Source organism: Pterocles gutturalis, unplaced genomic scaffold, assembly GCF_000699245.1.
Source record: "Pterocles gutturalis isolate BGI_N339 unplaced genomic scaffold, ASM69924v1 scaffold38593, whole genome shotgun sequence".
Classification (NCBI taxonomy): Eukaryota; Metazoa; Chordata; class Aves; order Pterocliformes; family Pteroclidae; genus Pterocles; species Pterocles gutturalis.
The window spans coordinates 1-18,749 of record NW_010119329.1 but is presented as its reverse complement, the minus strand read 5'-3'; the positions used below and the strand labels follow the sequence as shown (position 1 = coordinate 18,749).

At 46.0% G+C, this 18,749-nt stretch overlaps 1 protein-coding gene across 1 annotated transcript; it reads right to left on the bottom strand.

Moving 5' to 3' along the window:
- Window positions 1-3,014: 3,014 nt before the first annotated feature.
- TTBK1 (tau tubulin kinase 1) lies at window positions 3,015-18,241 on the bottom strand (the record flags this gene model as incomplete). The annotated part of the gene is made up of 4 exons (XM_010076550.1): window positions 3,015-3,299; window positions 11,123-11,681; window positions 14,632-14,807; window positions 18,022-18,241. Coding segments are annotated over 4 exons (1,240 nt in total), but the record flags the coding sequence as incomplete, so codon positions are not given.
- Window positions 18,242-18,749: the final 508 nt, after the last annotated feature.

The window sequence follows — 18,749 nt, the reverse complement described above, 5'->3', positions numbered from 1 at the left end:
TTTTATCTTCTTTTCCCTGCTGATACATCAAAGAAGAAATGTTTCGTCGTTGTTGCTGCCATAACAGCATAATGAGAAATTAAATGCAGCTGATTATTTCCCCTAACTCCCATCTCCTTTTGGGAGACAGTACCTCCCAGGGCACAGTTTCTCCCACTCTGTGTATGTGACCTATATTTTTCGTACTCGAAACATGGCTGAATGCAATAATTTGAATGCAAGCAACTTATCAAGCCATCCAGATCGTTCAGCAGAGCTGGCCTGCCAGTATTATTTTATCAAGCCATATATTTTTTTCTTCTTGACAGCCACTAAAGGCATGGGATAGTGCTGAGCTAAGGGCAGGAGATCAGGAGTGCTACTGAGAAACTTCCCCACTCGTAAGAGATACTAGCTTATAAATGTATCTTGTCTGGTTAGTCGGTTTTCAATTTATTAATAATTTTAACTAGAAGAAAGTCTTACTGAAGGCCATATAAATCAACCATCTTTATGAATCAGACTTCCAAATTTAGAAGAAGAACAGTATCAAGTTTACTTGTCAAGAACAGTTCTATATATAACCATGATGAGTAGCATTAGATAGATCACTGCCCTTTACATTTTGTGCATGGAGCTACTTATCGGTTAGTCATTGTTTTTTGTCTGAAACGGGCAGGTTAGAGTTTATAAATACCCAGTTATCCTGTTTGCTCCCTTTCCTCACTGGTGAATTAAAAATTGTCTTTTAAAAAAGAGAACAATAGAAAATTTTCTTCCTAAAATTGACCTTGAAAAATCAGTATCATTGTTTTGGAGACTACGAACTAAAAATTATTGAGAGCTAGTGATTTTAAATCTACTTGTTTCACAAATTCCATTTTCTCTGGAATCTGCTGTTCTATTAAAGTCTCGACTGAACACAGAAAAAAATAACATCAGAGCATAGTCTACTTAAGGAAATCATCCCTTCTCACATCACTTTGAGAAAAGCAAAGCCTTGGTTTCTGTGCTTGACAAGAGAAGAACTGCCAGTCAGGATTAGGCTACTAGTTAATTCACTCCAAGTATTTCTGGCAATGCCCAGTGGCTTTTTAAAAAATAAAACTGATCAACAAATTGCAGAGAAAAATTTTGACCGTGAAGTAAAGTGTCCTGTTCACTCATGTCCTTGTGGCAAATAAAAAGAAACCGATGTCACTGGTTCAAGAATGACTGTGGGAAGAGACTGGTCATGCCTATCCTGAATCTTCTCAAGGAGGGTGTGTTGCCCTCTCCATCTCCATCCCCGACCCCCCTGGGACGCTCCGTGGGGAGGCAGAAGGCAGCGCACGCCCAGCCTCCCTGAGCACATCCTGCGGCATGCGTACCCACCGGGCCAGGTCCTGGGGGCTTCAGAAAGCACCACCCACCCTGGCTGGGGTTGCACTGCCTGGGGCTGCTCATAGAAGGGTGCATCTGACATGAAGGAAGCATCCACTGTAACCCCATCGGAAACATGTGACGTGTCACCACCTTCTTCCAACACCCATACTTATCCCACACCATTGTGACATCTGCCTGGGCATTCTGTATGTTTCCCTGTCGGTATCCTGTGCTGATATACTCTCTGCGAAATACTTTAAAAATCTTGGGACTCCCTGAGCACTAGCACTAGCGGCAACCCTTTCTTCTTTAACCTGAACACCCATATCTCCTCTTCTCCCAGGAGACTCATTTCAATAGAAGACAGTGACTACTGAAGGTCTTCACACAGCCTGGTGTTTCACCTTGCAGCTCTACTGAGAAGGGCAATATATCCCTTCAAACCTGGGAAATAAGGATACTTGTGACAATTTAAATTAACTTTGATCTCCCTTTTCCTCTGAGATTCAAGTCAGTTTTAGACAAGGGCTCCAGGGGCTCCACATAGCAAGTGCTGAGGCCAGTTTATTTCCCAGGTGAGATCTGTTATCACAGGCATGTCCAAGCAAGGCCAAGAAGCAGGGCTGCTCTGCCACTGAAAAGCTGCAGGTGGCTAAAATTTATGGAATTTAGAAACAGTGTAATATATACAGCTGGATCAGTAAGAAAATCCTTGCTATCCAACTCCTGACCTCTGGGGGAAGGCAGGTGGATCTGGAGCAGCTTAGGAGTGGAGAGCAGACCAGCAGGTCCACCGCCATGTCAGAGAGGCAAAGCCGGAGAGATGGAGATATGTGGTCACTGCACGGCAACCAAAACTGCAACAAAAGCAAGGGGATTTCCAAAGCCAAAGCAACAAAGAGATACATGATCGTAACTCCACAAGAGAGGGACAAATCCTGAGGTCCTGCCTCAGGCGAGCTTCCAGCGGGAGTCTGCCTATATCTAGATGGAGTAAAAACCGCCTACAGATTTGGCCCAGCGTAAGATACCAATAAAGATGCTCGAACTGATTTGCCTGGGGAAGGTAAGGCTTGCTGATGCCTCCACGGTCCCTCCGCTCCAGTCACAACTGGACAACGTTTGTGGCTTGATGGCATGCGTTCAGCGAGGCAGCCCCCGCGCTCCCGGGAGTCTGCCTATATCTAGATGGAGTAAAAACCGCCTACAGATTTGGCCCAGCGTAAGATACCAATAAAGATGCTCGAACTGATTTGCCTGGGGAAGGTAAGGCTTGCTGATGCCTCCACGGTCCCTCCGCTCCAGTCACAACTGGACAACGTTTGTGGCTTGATGGCATGCGTTCAGCGAGGCAGCCCCCGCGCTCCCTCCCCCGCGGCTGCAGGATGCGCGGAGCCAGTCTCTGCGAGGAGCCCTGGCATCCGCCCGTTTCACGCATCACGCTGTCACCGTCTGTGTTTTCATCTTCGGCCACGCTGCCGCCCCCACCCAGGCTCCTGGGAGGTTCAGAAAGGCAGATGTGTTCGGTCTCTGTGGGGTTGGGTTGCAGGGGCTTTGGAAGTTACAGTACCTTAGGCCAGTGTTGTTCGATATTGCATTGAGTGGTGACACACTGTGGGCAAGGTGGGATCTATTATTGCATTATGGAGGCTGCTGCTTCCCTGAACAGGCTATGTTTTGTGTGTGAAGCGGGCCCACACCTGCTGGAGCTGGGACCTGGAAATGCGGAGGACGGAAGGCATGAGTCTGTGGTTTCCTGCCGTGAGGGGCATGTGCCTGCGGTGGGGCATGCGCACGGGGCTGCTCTCCGCCGAACGGCTGCGCTGTATGAAAGTGCCACCAACGTGAGGGTAGTGTTCTGTCTCCAGGGTTGAGGAGGAGAAAACGGAGGACGCCAGTCTTCTCAGGGGGCTGTACCTCGGGAGGGAGTGCTGAGAAGGCCTGTCCTCCTCCAACTGAAAAAGACGAAGAAGAGTGGAGGAAAAGGTGTCAGGCAAAGACTTGACTCGCCCCTGGTTTGTGATGCGCATGCTGCAGACATCTTCGCCGGCAGATGAAAAATGCTTTTGCTCTACGCGGGGCTTACTGACTGCTCTGTGTCTATAGATCCCTGGGGATCCCATGGGCACCACGGGAGCCTGCCATTACAGGGGGCCTGCCGCACTCTCCCCAGCCACACCAGCAGTGCCAGGCTCTGCTACGTCAGTCCCCTCCTCTGGCTCTTCGGGCCACGTGCCTCACCTCTCTGTTCCTCTGGCATCACCCATCTTGGCACGGCATTATGCTAGTCATACATTTTGCATATAGAATCATAGAATCACAGAATCATTAAGGTTGGAAAAGACCTCAAGGATCATCAAGTCCAACCGTCAACCCAACACCACCCAACCCACTAACCCATGTCCCCAAGCACCACATCTCCACGTTTCTTGACCCCCTCCAGGGATGGTGACTCCACCACTGCCCTGGGTAGCCTGTTCCAATGCCTCATCACTCTTGCAGTGAAGACATTTTTTCTAATATCCAGCCTAAACCTCCCCTGGCACAACGTGAGGCCGTTTCCAAGTTATTCCCATCACTTGTTCCTTTGGAGAAGAGCCCAGCACCCCCCTCACTGCACCCTCCTTTCAGGCAGTTGTAGAGAGTGATGAGGTCTCCTCTCAGCCTCCTCTTCTCCAGACTGAACCCCCCCAGCTCTCTCAGCTGCTCCTCGTCAGACCTGTGCTCCAGACCCTTCCCCAGCTTCGTTTCCCTTCTCTGGACCTGCTCCAGCCCCTCAATGTCCTTCTTGTGGTGAGGGGCCCCTATAGGGAACAGTCAAACTCTGAACACACTTGGAACCCACGTGTACGGGAAAAGGTGAAACACCTGGTGCTAAAATGATCATATGTATTTAAAAGCAAGGGATTCTCAGAAGGTCTTTCAATTTAATCTTATTAAAACTCGCTCCAAGGATTTGCAAAGGCAACTTTGGGGACTGTTAGTGGACTTTCATTTTTCTCACGCTTACACTGCTGGCCTCCAGGTACACTTTAATATCAAGTACCTGCAGGGGGAGTGTTAATGCTTCCAGTTTTGGCAAGTGGAGGACAGGCAGCAGCTAGAAAGGCAGGCAGAGGGTAATTCTCCTTTCAGTGAGAAATTCAAAACACAGAGCCACAGGAGGACACGAGGAGAAGATGCACTCTTAGGTCCCTTTTCTGCTTCTGTGATCCTGGGATGGCCAGGAGAGGGAGCAAAGTATACTCACAGAGGACAGCTTGTGCCAGGATGAGATCGCGGTCCCTACCTTCCCTTTATGCACAGAATGGAATAGAAAGGCACCATGGGAGTGATTTCAGATTCTTCACCCGAAAATGCTAAAGCCCTTCCTCCCCCTGCTACCTCTGCTATGAAACTAGCACTTTCCCAGAGGTCAGCAACCTCAGTTTCTAAAACCAGACCACTTTTCCTGGAATTCCATTTTTCCTTTCAAATCCATTCCCTTCCTTGTGCTGCATTGCTTTTCAGGAACTCTCTGCAGGTTTCAAAATGTAATTGTGAGATGAGAAAAGGCAATATTGTATTCTTTTTAAAGCCAATACTGCTCTCCTTACCTTACTACAGATGTTGCCCTTGCAAATGATATGAGAAAAAGAGCTGAACTTCATCCAGTCTCATCTCTTTCCTTTCCCCTTCAATATCTTTGTAGTGCTTTGAGGCAGGTATCTTCGTAAGCATCTGAGAACTACTCAGCTTGTGGTGAGCATTAAATGTGAAAAGCAATTATTCGCAGTCCTAAATGTGCTGCACATCACTGCACAGACCAGATTGTCAGATAATAATAATGTAATGCTGTCATTACATTGGAGTATTTGAGAGAGACAAAGAAATTCTAGACAGCAGCTGTAATTTCTCATAAAGACAACCATCTCTTCTTTGTGTAGATGGCGTAGAAATTCCCACCTGGGTGTACTGTCCGTAGGCTGCACAACTAAGTATACTGGAATTCTTCTTATTACTTTTTGCTCCATGTCAGGGGTCAGCATATTGTATGATTTTCAAGTATGTATCATCCCAACATGGTAAAGACTTCTCAGATCAAAAAGGATCACTCCAGCTACCCAGACGGACCTTTCTTTACAGCACAGGCACTCCAGTCCTGCCCACGGTATTACCAACACGGCTCTGCGCGCCGAGCATCCTTGCGTGATCTCTCAGCAAAGATGCCAATGGGAAGGTATGGCTGGGGAGGCCTCGAAAGCTCTGCAGCTGCTGCCCTCTCAGGGTTAAGGTATGGTCAACTCTAAATAAGTCCATTTGTGGCACTCTCCTGGCTGTGGGAGAAAAGAGGCCTCATAGCACCAAGGGAGATTTTTTAAGAGTGATTCTAAGCACACAGCTAAGCTGGTGAGGAAATACACCAGTGCTTCTTCACATTGGGACCTTTTCTGAAAGATGAGCTCTTGGCTCTGGGAGATGGGACTGTAAGACACAGCATAAGCAAAACGCTCTCTGAACTTTGCAGAATATATCTGAGAATAGGTAAGGAAGAGTTAATATGATCTCCCGCTATTGCTTCACTTTTCTTGTGTTTTTTATATGTGACATCATTTAGACAGGCACATTTTAGGCAGGCAAGTCTCAAAACATTTTGTTCAATGCCAATTGCACTAGCAGAAAGGGAGAGTGAGAGTCAAGAAACATCTACGAGCACAGACCTACAGTCAGAAGTAATTGCCAAAACTCATAAATGTATGAACATTTGTATCTCTTTACAATGCAGAAGGCAGCGGTAAGTTGCCATCTCTGTCAAGTCTCAGTGAATTTACTTAGCATATTTAAGAACTTGACAGATTTTTAAATTATATTGCTAGGTGTGGATAGGAATTATTTCCAACAGTAACAGCAATCCTATGTCAGGATTAATATGTAAACAGAAGTAGAGGTTTAATCTTTTTTTCCCCCCCTCAGTTTTAGCTATTTCTATGGTTTTATCTGCATGTCAGTGCTTAAAAATAGGCAGAGATTTCTGAAGTACATTTCTGAAGTGCAAACATTAAAGTAAACCCTAAGAGCTCTGTCCAACAGCTTGCTGGGTGCCCAGCCTCACACTGAGCGCTGCACAGACAGAAGGGCTTGGACAGGTTGTAGTTTCATGAGGGACCTCTTCTCCCTCTATACCGGGGCTTCCCGGGAGGTCTGTGCTTCCACTGCAGCTGTCTTCTTGTCAGCTGAAACTGTGAGATATCTAATATTTGAGAATATTTGGGTCAGAAATTCCCCCAGGCTATTCAGAGCTTCCTCCGTACTTGCCTTTCTCCACAGCAACATCTCTTCATGCTGTGCTCCCTCTTACACCCACAGTTTCATGGGGACACCGCTGTCCCTCGCACTGGCATGATCATCTCTTTCTTCCAACAGGTTCTTACATTGCAATAAACATCTGAGCTCTGAATGAGGATAACTCGGGGAGCGACAGGCTGGTCAGCCTGGAAAGGGCACAAATCCTCCCGAAAGCCATTTCCAAACAACGGAACAAGAAGGTGACCGAGAGCAGTCAGCACGGAAATACGAAGGAAAAATCACACCTGATGAACCTGACAGCTTTCCGTGATGAGATGACTGGGTGGGAGGTTGTTTACCTTGCCTTCAGAAAGGCTTCTGACACTGTCTCCCATAACATCCTCATAAACAAAATGATGGAGAAGCAGACCATGAGTTAGACTGGAAACAGGCTGTGCTGCTGGGCTCAAAGCATTGTGCTTGGGGAAACAAAGCCCAGCTGGAGACCAGTCAGTAGTGGCATAGCCAGCGGCTGACACTGGGGCCACCACTGTTTGACAGCTTCAATTATGACCTGGGTGATGGGACAGAGCGTACCCTCGGCAGGTTGACTGAAGATACAAAACTGGGAGGAGCAGCTGACACACCAGAGGGTTGTGCTGATATTCAGAGGTGCCTGGGTAGGCTGGTGAAATGGGCAAAAAGGAATTTATCAAAAACTTCAACAAAGGGAAGTGCAAAGTCCGGCACCTGGGGAGGAACAGTACGTGCTGGGGGACAACCGTTGGGAAAGCAGTTTGACAGAGAAGTACTTGGGGGTCCTGGTGGACACTAAGCTGAACACGAGCAAGCAAGGTGCCTTTGTGGGAAAAAGGGACAACGGCCTCCTGGGCTGCATGAGAAGGAGTGCTGCCAGCACGCTGAGGGAGGTGGTCGCTCCCCTCAGCACTGGTGGGACCACGCCTGGAGTGCCATGTTCCAGTTCTGGGCTGCGCAGTAGAACAGAAATGGACATACTGGAGATAGTCCAGCGAAGGGTCACATGGATGATGAAGCGACTGGAGCACCTCTCATTTGAGGAAAGGATGAGAGAGCTGGGACTGTTTAGTCTGGAAAAGAGAAGGCTCAGGGGGTTTCTTATCAACATTTATAAACACTTGATGGGAAAAAGAAGATGGATCCAGACTCTTCTTAGTGGTGCCCAGCGAAAGGACAAGAAGAAATAGGCAGAAATGGAAATACAGGAAATTCCATTTAAATATAAGGTTTTTTTAACCGTAAGGGGGATTGAACACTAGAACAGGTTGCCCAGGGAGGTTGTAGAGTCTCCATGCTCAGAGATATTCTGATTGGACACTGTCCTGAGCAACCTGCTCTAGCTGATCCATCTTGGAGCAGAGGGTGGGAGTAGAAGATCTCCAGAGGTCCCTTCCAACCTCAACCATGCTGTGATCCTATGATAATCCAGAGGTCACTGTCTTTTTGCCAGTAATTAGAAATGGCTTTTATATTGTAGCCAGGGAATGGAGGAACAGAAGGAAGCATTAAAGCAGGGATTAGCTGTCTGCTCTCAGTTAGTACTCTCCTGACACCAACTGATGGTCACTAGTTTTTGGGAGACCAGAATGAGCCACCAAATCGGTACAACAAGGCCTATGGCCTTAGTCACGGCAGTTCTGCATTTAATGACATTTTTCCTCTCTTAAAGGCTCAGTTCACGTTCAAAGATAAGGAAGATTTACTCACGCACACACACACTGTCTAATCATAGCTTCAGTCAAACCCAGAGGAAGCCCAAGTCTGAGCTACAGGAAACATCTGTCATTGCTAGTGAAACCTTCAGTATTTTCATTATTTAAGTCCTTGGTCAACTTCTTATTAGTGTCTCAACCAACTGACCCTCCATCTCTGCTGTACCAAAGGAAAACAGGTTTCTGCTTTCCTTTAGACACCAAGGAATTTTTCCTTTGAGAGTTATCAGTTTGTTTAGCAAATGGACAAACATGAACGTCACTGCAAAGCTGTGCTTATAGAGGCAACTGAAGGATCCAGACACCAAAGGAAGCACAACTAGCTTCCTGGCCAGACAAAGAAGTCCAGTGTTGGTCTCTATGTACAAAGGTAGACCCAGGAGTAACTAGAGGGTATTTCAGAACATAGGAGCAAAAAAATGCAGAGTCTGATGGAAAACGAAGGCTGTCTAATATATTAGCAGTGATCTCTTACAATCCCATTAATTTACCTTTTTTGCCTGCTTTTTAAGCATCACTGTGCAGTGATAAGCAAATTTCATACTGCATCATACCCAGCTCAGCCAGTCACTTCACACAGCAGTGTTATGTGCTATGGCACCTCCAGCCTTCCTTGGTCATGCTAAACGTGTCAGTGAAGTGTCCCTGCTGGTCCTTACAGCTGGTTCTTACCAGCTGGCTCTTGCCAAGTTCATTGCATCTTGCAGATCTTTGCACATCCTGCACCAACCAGCCTAATAAGTTTACAGACAGAGAAAATCTGGACACAGACCCTTCCTGCTCTGCCGATCTTGCCTGTGCAATCTCTAGATATCTGCGGCATTCAACATATTGGCTTTATACAGCAAACACCTCCACCCTGGAAGCTTGCAGACGGATGCAGTCTCCATGAGAAGCATGTACTGCCACTATTCCATGCTCAGCAGAACTGTCCCACTAATGCCTGCTGTCAGTATTTCTGTCCTTCCTGTAAATGCTGCAGCCTCATACACCATGGCAAGGAACACCTTGCCTGGCAGGCAAGGATTTGGTTTGATTCTTTTTATATAGTTTCCTGTATCATTCATGCTTTGCTGCCAAACCTAACAGTCCTTTTTTTCCTTGCACTTCTCTGGGACTCAGAAAGGAGAAGAATCTCGGTGAGGCCTGAACGGAAGGATGTCCTTTTAACATTGAATTATAGAATCATTAAGGTTGGAAAAGACCTCAAGGATCATCAAGTCCAACCGTCAACCCAACACCACCCAACCCACTAACCCATGTCCCCAAGCACCACATCTCCACATTTCTTGACCCCCTCCAGGGATGGTGACTCCACCACTTCCCTGGGCAGCCTGTTCCAATGCCTCATCACTCTTTCAGTGAAGACATTTTTTCTAATATCCAGCCTAAACCTCCCCTGGTGCAACTTGAGGCCGTTTCCTCTTGTCCCATCACTTGTTCCTTTAGAGCAGAGCCCAGCACCCCCCTCACTGCACCCTCCTTTCAGGCAGTTGTAGAGAGTGATGAGGTCTCCTCTCAGCCTCCTCTTCTCCAGACTGAACCCCCCCAGCTCCCTCAGCCGCTCCTCGTCAGACCTGTGCTCCAGACCCTTCCCCAGCTTCGTTGCCCTTCTCTGGACCTGCTCCAGCCCCTCAATGTCCTTCTTGTGGTGAGGGGCCCAAAACTGACCCCAGGATTCAAGGTGCAGCCTCACCAGTGCCGAGTACAACATGCTCCAGTCCAGTGAACACTCCCTTAGAGAATAAGCTCAAGAGAGAACTGGAGATGGAGCTACCATCTCCCAGAAGGGAACAAGGAGACTGCCCAAACGCCTGCCATAGGAAGGTATCACTGTCTACATGACCGGAGACTCGCCTGCTCTTTGCTGCACTTACAGATTCCACATGCATGAGAGATCTTTAGTAACATACAAATACAAAAAAGTCCTCAGGAGAACAATTTTATTGTCTCTTGCAGTGAACACTCTGGGACAGCTTCCTTCTGAATGTCTGAGAAATGAAGATTAGATATGACGGAGGAACTCTGAGCCTAACAGCATATCATGTTTTTCCAGGTAATCTAATAAGTTACCTCCCACTAAAAACTGAACTTCTTTATATCTTCAGAGTACCACAGAAAAAAGCAAAACCGAAAGAAAAAAGCCTTCTACAACTATCTGGAAAAAAAAACCACAGTAGATAAGGAACATTTCTGTAAGTAAACGCCCAGTAACAACAATGCCAGTGACTGAAGTAAGGTTGACAGGATGTGCGCGCTCGTTACTCTCAGCTTTTTGTTAGGTTGTAGAAGAAAGTCTAATTTCAGGGAGTTATTTTATGATTTGCATTGCTGCAGACCTGCCCAGTGCTGATGTGTGATTAGATTAGAGGGCACTCGCTTGCCATACACTGCTGTTGCTGCTGAGAAACTATGTGGAGAAGATTTGGTAGCGACACCTCCGTACAACAAAGAGGTTATTAACAAAACACAGCGGGAGAGTGATAAGAGAACTGATTAAAGATCCCCATGGTCACAACTGTGCTCTCCTCTTGTCCCTGTGCCAAAATAGCTGGAAGATCTTGACAACAGTGTGTCCTTAGTAGGGGACAACATTACTAGCTACAGGGAGCACTTCTAAGGTGTTCACAACGTTTGCAAGCACTGTCAGAAAGGGTTTCATAAGAGCATCCATGCTTGGAACCACAGACTTCTCCAGCACAGCTGAGGTTTCCTAAGATGATGCTATGCTAGGCAACAAGATACAGACCCAGGGATCTTACCTGTCTCTGAGGACCAGTAGGTTCAGATTCTCGTCTCCTTTGTCGGATAGCTGGTGCTGAATGTAAGGGGGAGTGAGCTGGACTTGCGGTCTGCTGTTCATGTTTACTGTCAGATACTGTTTGAGAAGGTCCTTCATGCCTGTGGGAGCTGTCCTCCTCAGTCACAGGCTGCATACCCCGACTTCGCCCATCGTGCGTCTTCGGCCTGACTGCAGCATCTGCCCCCAAGCGTCTTCTCTCCTCACCCTCTTCAATAGGTCTTAGTTCCTCAGGCTCCTCATCTGTGGTTCCAGAGGTGCTTGGCTCAGCACCTGGGTGAAAGTCCTTCAGCTCTGTCTCCTTGTCAATGATAACCCACTCCTTGCTATCAAAGTCCTCCTCCTCCGCGAGCGGCACTGAGCGGAAAGCGTTGCTGAGAGCTTCGTGTTCCACCGAAGCAGACACGTCCATCCTGCCACTTGCCTGCCGGTCAGCCTGGCCGGTGTCAATGGAGAGCATCTGGGCTGGCTGGGAGGAGCACATGAGCCGTGATGGAGAGCCAGGTAAATCCATTCGAGATCTAAAGACGGAACATGAAGCCATTAAAAATACATCAGGTTTGTAATTAAAGTTAGGGATCATAAGAGTTGAGAGAGAACCTGTACAGTCTTTCTGACTCATTTCTTGGTAGGCTTCAGAATGACAGGCTTAAGCAAAAATATTTATTTGGAACCTACAATGGCATAAAGGTGTTCCCCCTGGAGAGCTTCAGTGTGACAGCCAATGCAGCATCTCTCTTGTAGATGCCAGGTTGTTAACCAGTTTCCCCCAACAACATAAATCTGCTCTTTCCCCTTTGGTTAGTTCTACTGGTTTGTGGGGAAAAAAAAAAAAAAAAAGCAAAAATAAAACCAAAACACCCCTAAATCCTAAATCTACTGTCTGACTTAAGAGTGTCTCTGCTGGGCTCCTAGAACATCTTCAGCTGCACTGTGCTATCTCTGTGGTGGCCACTGAGGCCACTAAGGTGGCCACATGAGTTTTTCAAAGACAGCAAGAATCTTTGACCCCATCGTGCACAGATGACCCCAAAACGCTTTGGAGGAGCAGGAAGGAAATCTAGCAAGCACCCTTTTACAAAGGGTTGTATAATGTTCAGTGGCTCACCATCTAAATAGCAGCAGCTTCTACAGCCATGCAGAAATACCTTTCCAAGAGGCTCTGGGAGCTCCCTGTGCCCCGACAGCCCTGGCAGCATCTCAGCTGGAAAAGCCAGTGGCACTTCTGTCTTTCTGCTCCCCAGCGTTATGATCCGTGCCTCTCGTTTGGCCATGCTGCTTGCTTTGCTTCTCTGTCTATCCCAGAGGCTATCAGCTTGCTGCACAAAGCCAGAGGGTCTGCTGCCCAGGAAAAGCCAGCGGCGGTGTGTTTTACAAAGGGATTTCAACAAGGACCATGCAGGAGCTTTGCAGACTCTTCAGGGAAAAGCCTTCCTACTTGTGAGAAGGCGTGAGGGGAAGCAGTGAAGTGGCTGCCCATTGGGTGAGGGTTGCTAAGCAAAACTGAGCATCTTCCACACAGTAGAAGGTCAGAACTGAGATGGAAAGAATTATAAGCAAAAATGAAAAATTTTTGATGAAGAAAGGGGAATTAGCAAAGGAGGTGAACCAGAGGCTGACGTAGAGAAAGTTGTGAACAAAAACAAAGATCACGGCAAAAGCCATCTGATGGATCTGAAAGAAGCAAGGATCTATTTGTTAAAGTCTTAATATATTATTATAGTGAATAGGGAGCACTAAGTATGCAAAGTAAGGATGAAAAATGGCCGATACTGTGTGTGTTCAGAAGTGGATTTTAAAAAGCTGTTGCTAAAAAAAAAATAAAAAGAAACTCTGGATTTAGCCAATGTCTTTATCCATTCCCCAGCAGAGAAGAGACTCTTAGGAGTGTGGGGTGGAAGAATTGACTCCAGAAAGACAGAAGAATTTCCCAGTGCTGGGAGTGAGCTCTGTACTGTGAAAAGACAAAAGCAGAATAAAGAGAAGGCTGTGTGTCAGAGTGGGATTGTATTTGCACCATACTTGGTGCAGGCTACTTGGAAGATCTTGAAAAAAGAATCTTGAAAGATTCTTGAAAAGAAAAAAGATCTGAGATGAGGGAAGGAGGCAGGAGAAAGAGATGCATTTTGGATAAAGCACATTTTCTATATTAAGTTAGCATGATGCTGAGCAGACAAGGAAGAATGGGAGAAATAAAGGATGGAGTTAAAAGCATTCACTGAATATACAGGACTAGTGCTGCTGACTGTTATAAATGGCTTTTTTCTCCTCCTACTTTAAAAAGCCTTTCTTCTGAGCAAGAAAAAGAAGAGGTAGCAAGACCCAATATTTGTTACTCAAACTCTAAATTATTAATAGCAACAAAACCAATCTTTCCTGAATTACAGAGAAGCATTACGGCTTCACCCAGCCACCCACAATGAGACAGGACCTAACGAACTGGGGGTAATGCTAGGGGCTCATCCTCTCTCTAGTTCTTTTTCATCCTCCTTCATTTCCAGCTACCATCTCCTTGTGACTGTTCCTCTTGGCTGACGTCTGTCAGATTGTCTCTGGGAAGAAGGCCTGTCCCATCCCTGCCTCTTTCAGAGGGACCATGCCACCAGCGCGTCCTGCAGCCACAGTCCGTGCCCTGACATTTAACGGGAAGAGGAAGACGGGGTAACAAAGGGTGTGAAGGGGGTTACCAGCACCAAGGGCTTATGTCTTGTAACACATGTTCTCCAGCACATAATACTTTAAAAAGCTTCTTTTTTTTTATTTCTATATTATTCTTGGGTTTTTTTGTTTATTTCATTGGTGTGGATCTGAGAGAAGGCATTGCTATCACCCTCAAAATCAGGGTACAAATGTACTGTTCAAGTGCAAACCGGTGCAATGCTATATGCTGAAAAATGAACACTGTTATTACTATTCATGAAAAATAATGAAATCATGAAACCCACAAGATCAGGATCTGCCAGCTAGCTCCCAGAATACATGCATCCCTATATGGATCCTAAGAAGATTCATTCTTCCCTCCCACCTCAGGCCAGCCAAAAGGTTTGTGACTCTTTACGTTATCTCTGATCTGATGCTTTGCCTTCCCTGACAAATGTCCCTCCTTCCATAGAATCCTAGAATGGCCTGGGTTGAAAAGGACCTTAAAGATCATCTAGTTTCAACCCCCCTTGCCAACCCTTAGAGCCAGCCTGGCCTTGAACCCCTCCAGGGATGGGGCATCCCTCTGGGCAACCTGGGCCACTGCCTCACCACTGGAACATCCCATCCAGGAAGAGGATGAGAATCATTCCCTCGAACTCTCCTTATGAACAGACATGAGTGTCTCGCCAGAGACACCATAAAGCCCATGCACACCTCCACCCAGAAATGCACTTCCAGTGCCTGCTGATCTAATGGTTGGGTTGGTCTCAACTGTCAATCCTCAAGAGATGGCTAAAAGCAGAGGAGGCTATGGAGGGGTGAGCAAACCTTCTTTCATGTAGATCTGCTTTGCCGTCAGCAGTGGAGAGGCGTTCCGACTCCGGGCTGTTCACACGGCGGTATCTGAGGGAGCGCACTTGTGCGGTGGGGGACTCCGGAGGCACTCGGACAGGGGAACTGGGGCAGACGCCATTTCTCTGCTCCTCTTCCACCATGCACTGAGTCTGTAAGGGGTAAACACAGAGAACCTCAAAATCTGACCAGCCGTTGATTATCTATCCTTCACCGTTACTCTGTGCATTCTTCCAGGAGACAGTTTCAGCTGCATTTTCACAATCTACACAAGCAATGTTTGAAGGAATGCGAGGATCCATATGCCCTGGCAGTTGTCTAGTATATATATCTAAGATCCAAACAAGGTATGGATCTTAAATAAACTCAAATATTTAAACATCTTTACAAGGTGGCCTTTGCATTTCCCATAATAGTTGATCCAAAGGAGTTATCATGGGCTAACCTACTGCATACACAAACCCTAACTGCTTATCCAAGATATCTAAGAGCTCTTGTTTGTCAATATTCATCTGTGCAGGGTCCACACATTATATTGCAATGTACGTACGTTTACTTCTGATGAACTTGATATTGCTAAGCCATCTCCTAATTCCCAGGGTGGTTTGGGTTTTTTGGGGGGTTTGTTTTTTTTTAAATCTCGGTCCTCTAAACAAAGTCTTTCAGGACATATACTCAACCACAACTTCTGTAAGAGCTTTCCACAGACCCAGGGTCATGCAGGGACCTGAACATGCTCGTGGACACTTGTGAGCATTGAGTGTTCATACTCTACTAGTACGTATTTTCTGTTTTCATATGGCCTTAAGTTAATTTGATTTTTTTTTTTTTTAATTTAGCAGCTGACAAAGGAGCAAAAGTAGGTGAAGCCAGTCAGTGTCCATACATCAGCAGATGTAAACCGTCCAGGTGGGGTTTGGAATGCATATCTAAGGACCCTTTGCAGCTAGGCGGAGCGGAGGAGAACTTTCAGGCATTACAGGAAAAGCAGACTAGATGATAATGATTTAATCTGTAACCCATTCAGGCCAGGAGAAGGGTAGTGACAGAAGAAGGTCCAATGTGTTTGTGGAAGGAGCAAAGTGCTTCTGTAACTGTAGGGTAACAGATAAGATCCAAGAGCAGACAGCTGGGGACGGTGTGGGAGAGAAGGAAGAGGTTTCTGACAAAACACAGCAGGAGAACTTTGATCCAGTGGAGTAGGGAGAACCAGACGGAGGATTTAGAAAGGTCAGTGGCAGTAAGCACGGCAACTGTCCTCAGCAGAGAAATGGGAGAAGTGGGACAGAAGGAGATGTGAACTGTGTGAACAGAGAAATGAGGATGACCTTAGAGAGGTACTGGAGAGAAAAAACACGGCGAGATCTACTCGTCACCTAAATACAAAGAGCAAGACAGGGAGAGGTAGAGTTACTTCTAGTGCTACAAGACCTGAAGATGAAGGATGGTGAAGCTGTGAATACCAGAAGGGTGTTTTATACACCAGCTGCCCTCACCGTTCTGAGAGACACAAGGGATGCCTGAGATTACAAGCAGAGGTGAAGCTGTGTGCTTTACGTATCGAACCTGCAGTCCCCTTTTTTTCTCCATGTTGTGACTGAGACTTAAATAAAAAGTGGTTCTCTCTCGGAGAACGTTCAGACTAAAGATAATAAGCCTAGCAGGCAAGAGTCAGACTAAAGATAACAGCCCTTGGAGAGAAAGCATAGACTTGGTTAGCTTTGGAGAGCGTGATGACCCGGGCTCTATTTCACAGACTGCAGAGTAGCTACAGAGCTTGTCTGAACTGAAGCGCTCACTGCCACACTGACTAACTCCCTGAGCTCCTTTGCCTGGAAGAAATAGCACATCCCTTGGCAGGAGAGTCACCTGGCCACGCTGTGAATCTTGCAGAAACCTCTCCTGCCTCTAGCTGCTGTTAGGACAGGGCTTATGAAAGCCAGCGCTGGGTACCTAAGACATGACATACAACTAGTACGCAGAAAGGACTCCCTTGTGCACATCTCTGCCTGACTGAACAGCATCAAGGCACCTGGTGGTTCAAAGGAACAGAAAAACACATATGAGTTACCAGGATTTTTCTGTAATACTCTTTTTTTTAATTTTTTTTTTTTTGTATGTTGTGGCAACAGAACTGTCCCACTCTACCAGGCTTTTCTAATTTCCTCGGTATTGGGCAATGCTGCTGGTGATGCTCCATGCTGCTGGTGATGCTCCATACAGATAACACGTTGATCCAAATTATTCGCATTGGAGAATTTGAAGCAAGGTAGATGAGATTATTTCTTGTCCGTGAATAATATTTCCTAGCAAGGCTAAGGATAGGGGAGATATCTACAGGGCTGAGAGAAGGACCAACTTGGTGCCAGTAGAGACTGAAGTGAATTCTGGTCAGACCCAGAAGACGAGTAGATTTAACGCGCTAGTCCACAAACGTCCATTGAAGACAGGCATGTGAAGTGAATCCAGTATGCCCTGATAATATTTTAAGTCTGTCTAATGCAGGCTTCTCTCCTAACAGATTCTGTATGTATCTGATGTCATGCCGTGTGACATTCTGATTTTAAAATAAGAATTGAGATCAACACAACAAATACTAATTTACTTACAATATGTAAAGTTGATCTCATAAACTAACAGGTAGATTCTCATACTTAACATTCACTATGGAATCATCATTCCATGGGGATGCCTCCAAGAAATTAGGTAACATTTACAAGAAAGGACTGAGAAACACCTTAGGGATTATGAGAAAAAAACCAACTGAAGTCGGTTTATACACTTTATTCAATCTAAAAAGTCTAATATGATCTTGGAATGCAGAAATATGAGAATATTAACTGACACTTTCTCTAGCTCTTCACAGGGGTGAAACCATCATTAGATGCTCTTTACAGACTTTCATACCTTTAGAAAAGACAGTGAAAATTGGAAGAGAAAAATTAGTGATGATTCAAGGTGTAGAAAAATGTGGCTTATGAAAACATCTCTGATGAAATGTATTTACCCAAGAGGTTAGGACACAATAAAATTTTGGTTTATAATTTCCAAACCTGGGACATTTCTGATATTGTATCAGCTATGCAAGTACTAGAATTCCATTGCTTGAAGTATCAAGAAGTATAGATAACGATTGTACTAAAGATTCACTCTGGCATTATTGGCCCCTAAAATGTAATTTGCATAAAGATCCAAATTAATCCCAATGGCTTTTACTCTGTGAAAAAATCGTTTGTAATCTCCCCTTTCCACAGGGAAATTCCACAGTGCTCTTTGGGCTGCACGAGGTAGGATGCTACATCAGTGGATCCAGGCATCCATTGCCCTAAGTCCAACAGCCACAGGAGACAAAGAAATGTTCTTTACTTTGCTGATGCTGATCCTGAGTTTGTTGCGATTCACATCTGTCTCTTCCCAGACCTCAGCCTCATTGAAAGCAGTGTTTGGAGCCTGCCCAAGACCTTCCACAGGCCGGCCTGATAGGATGGGAGGAGCATTCTCTTGATCACTCAGATGTTCACCCTGTAGGACATCCTCAGTGTTCTCACGAAGCAAGTCCCCAGGTACCGGAGTGACATTAACCACCCTATGGAAAAGACAAGAAGAAGAAAGGTAAAATTATTAGGAGGCCTATCACCCTGTCCCACAGAAGCTCCTTAGCAGCTTTTAGGGTTTACCAGGTTTAAAAAACAGGCAGTCCAGCATTATCCCAGGTATGACAACCTGAAACAGAACAGGAGGATTCCCCAGAACATGTAGTCACAAAGACAGTGGGATGGATCAGTGAAAGCATCTTGGGACCCTTGATATGCAGGGTGCAGCCTTTTTCAGAAGTGCTCATTACACAAGATTTAGCTTAGAAGGAACTTTGCATGAGCAAATGAGGCTTAACAGGCCATATAGTTTTTATCTTCTATAATATTACGAAGGATTATTGTTATCCCTTAACGTCAGCCCCCTCAAAAGCACCAAGACAGACCAGTGAATTAAGCCTTTTCAACTTTTGTTCGGACTCTTTCCATCTCTGAGAACCCAGCTCTATGACCTTTGCACCAGCACACAGACTCATAGAATCATGGAATCACAGAATGGTT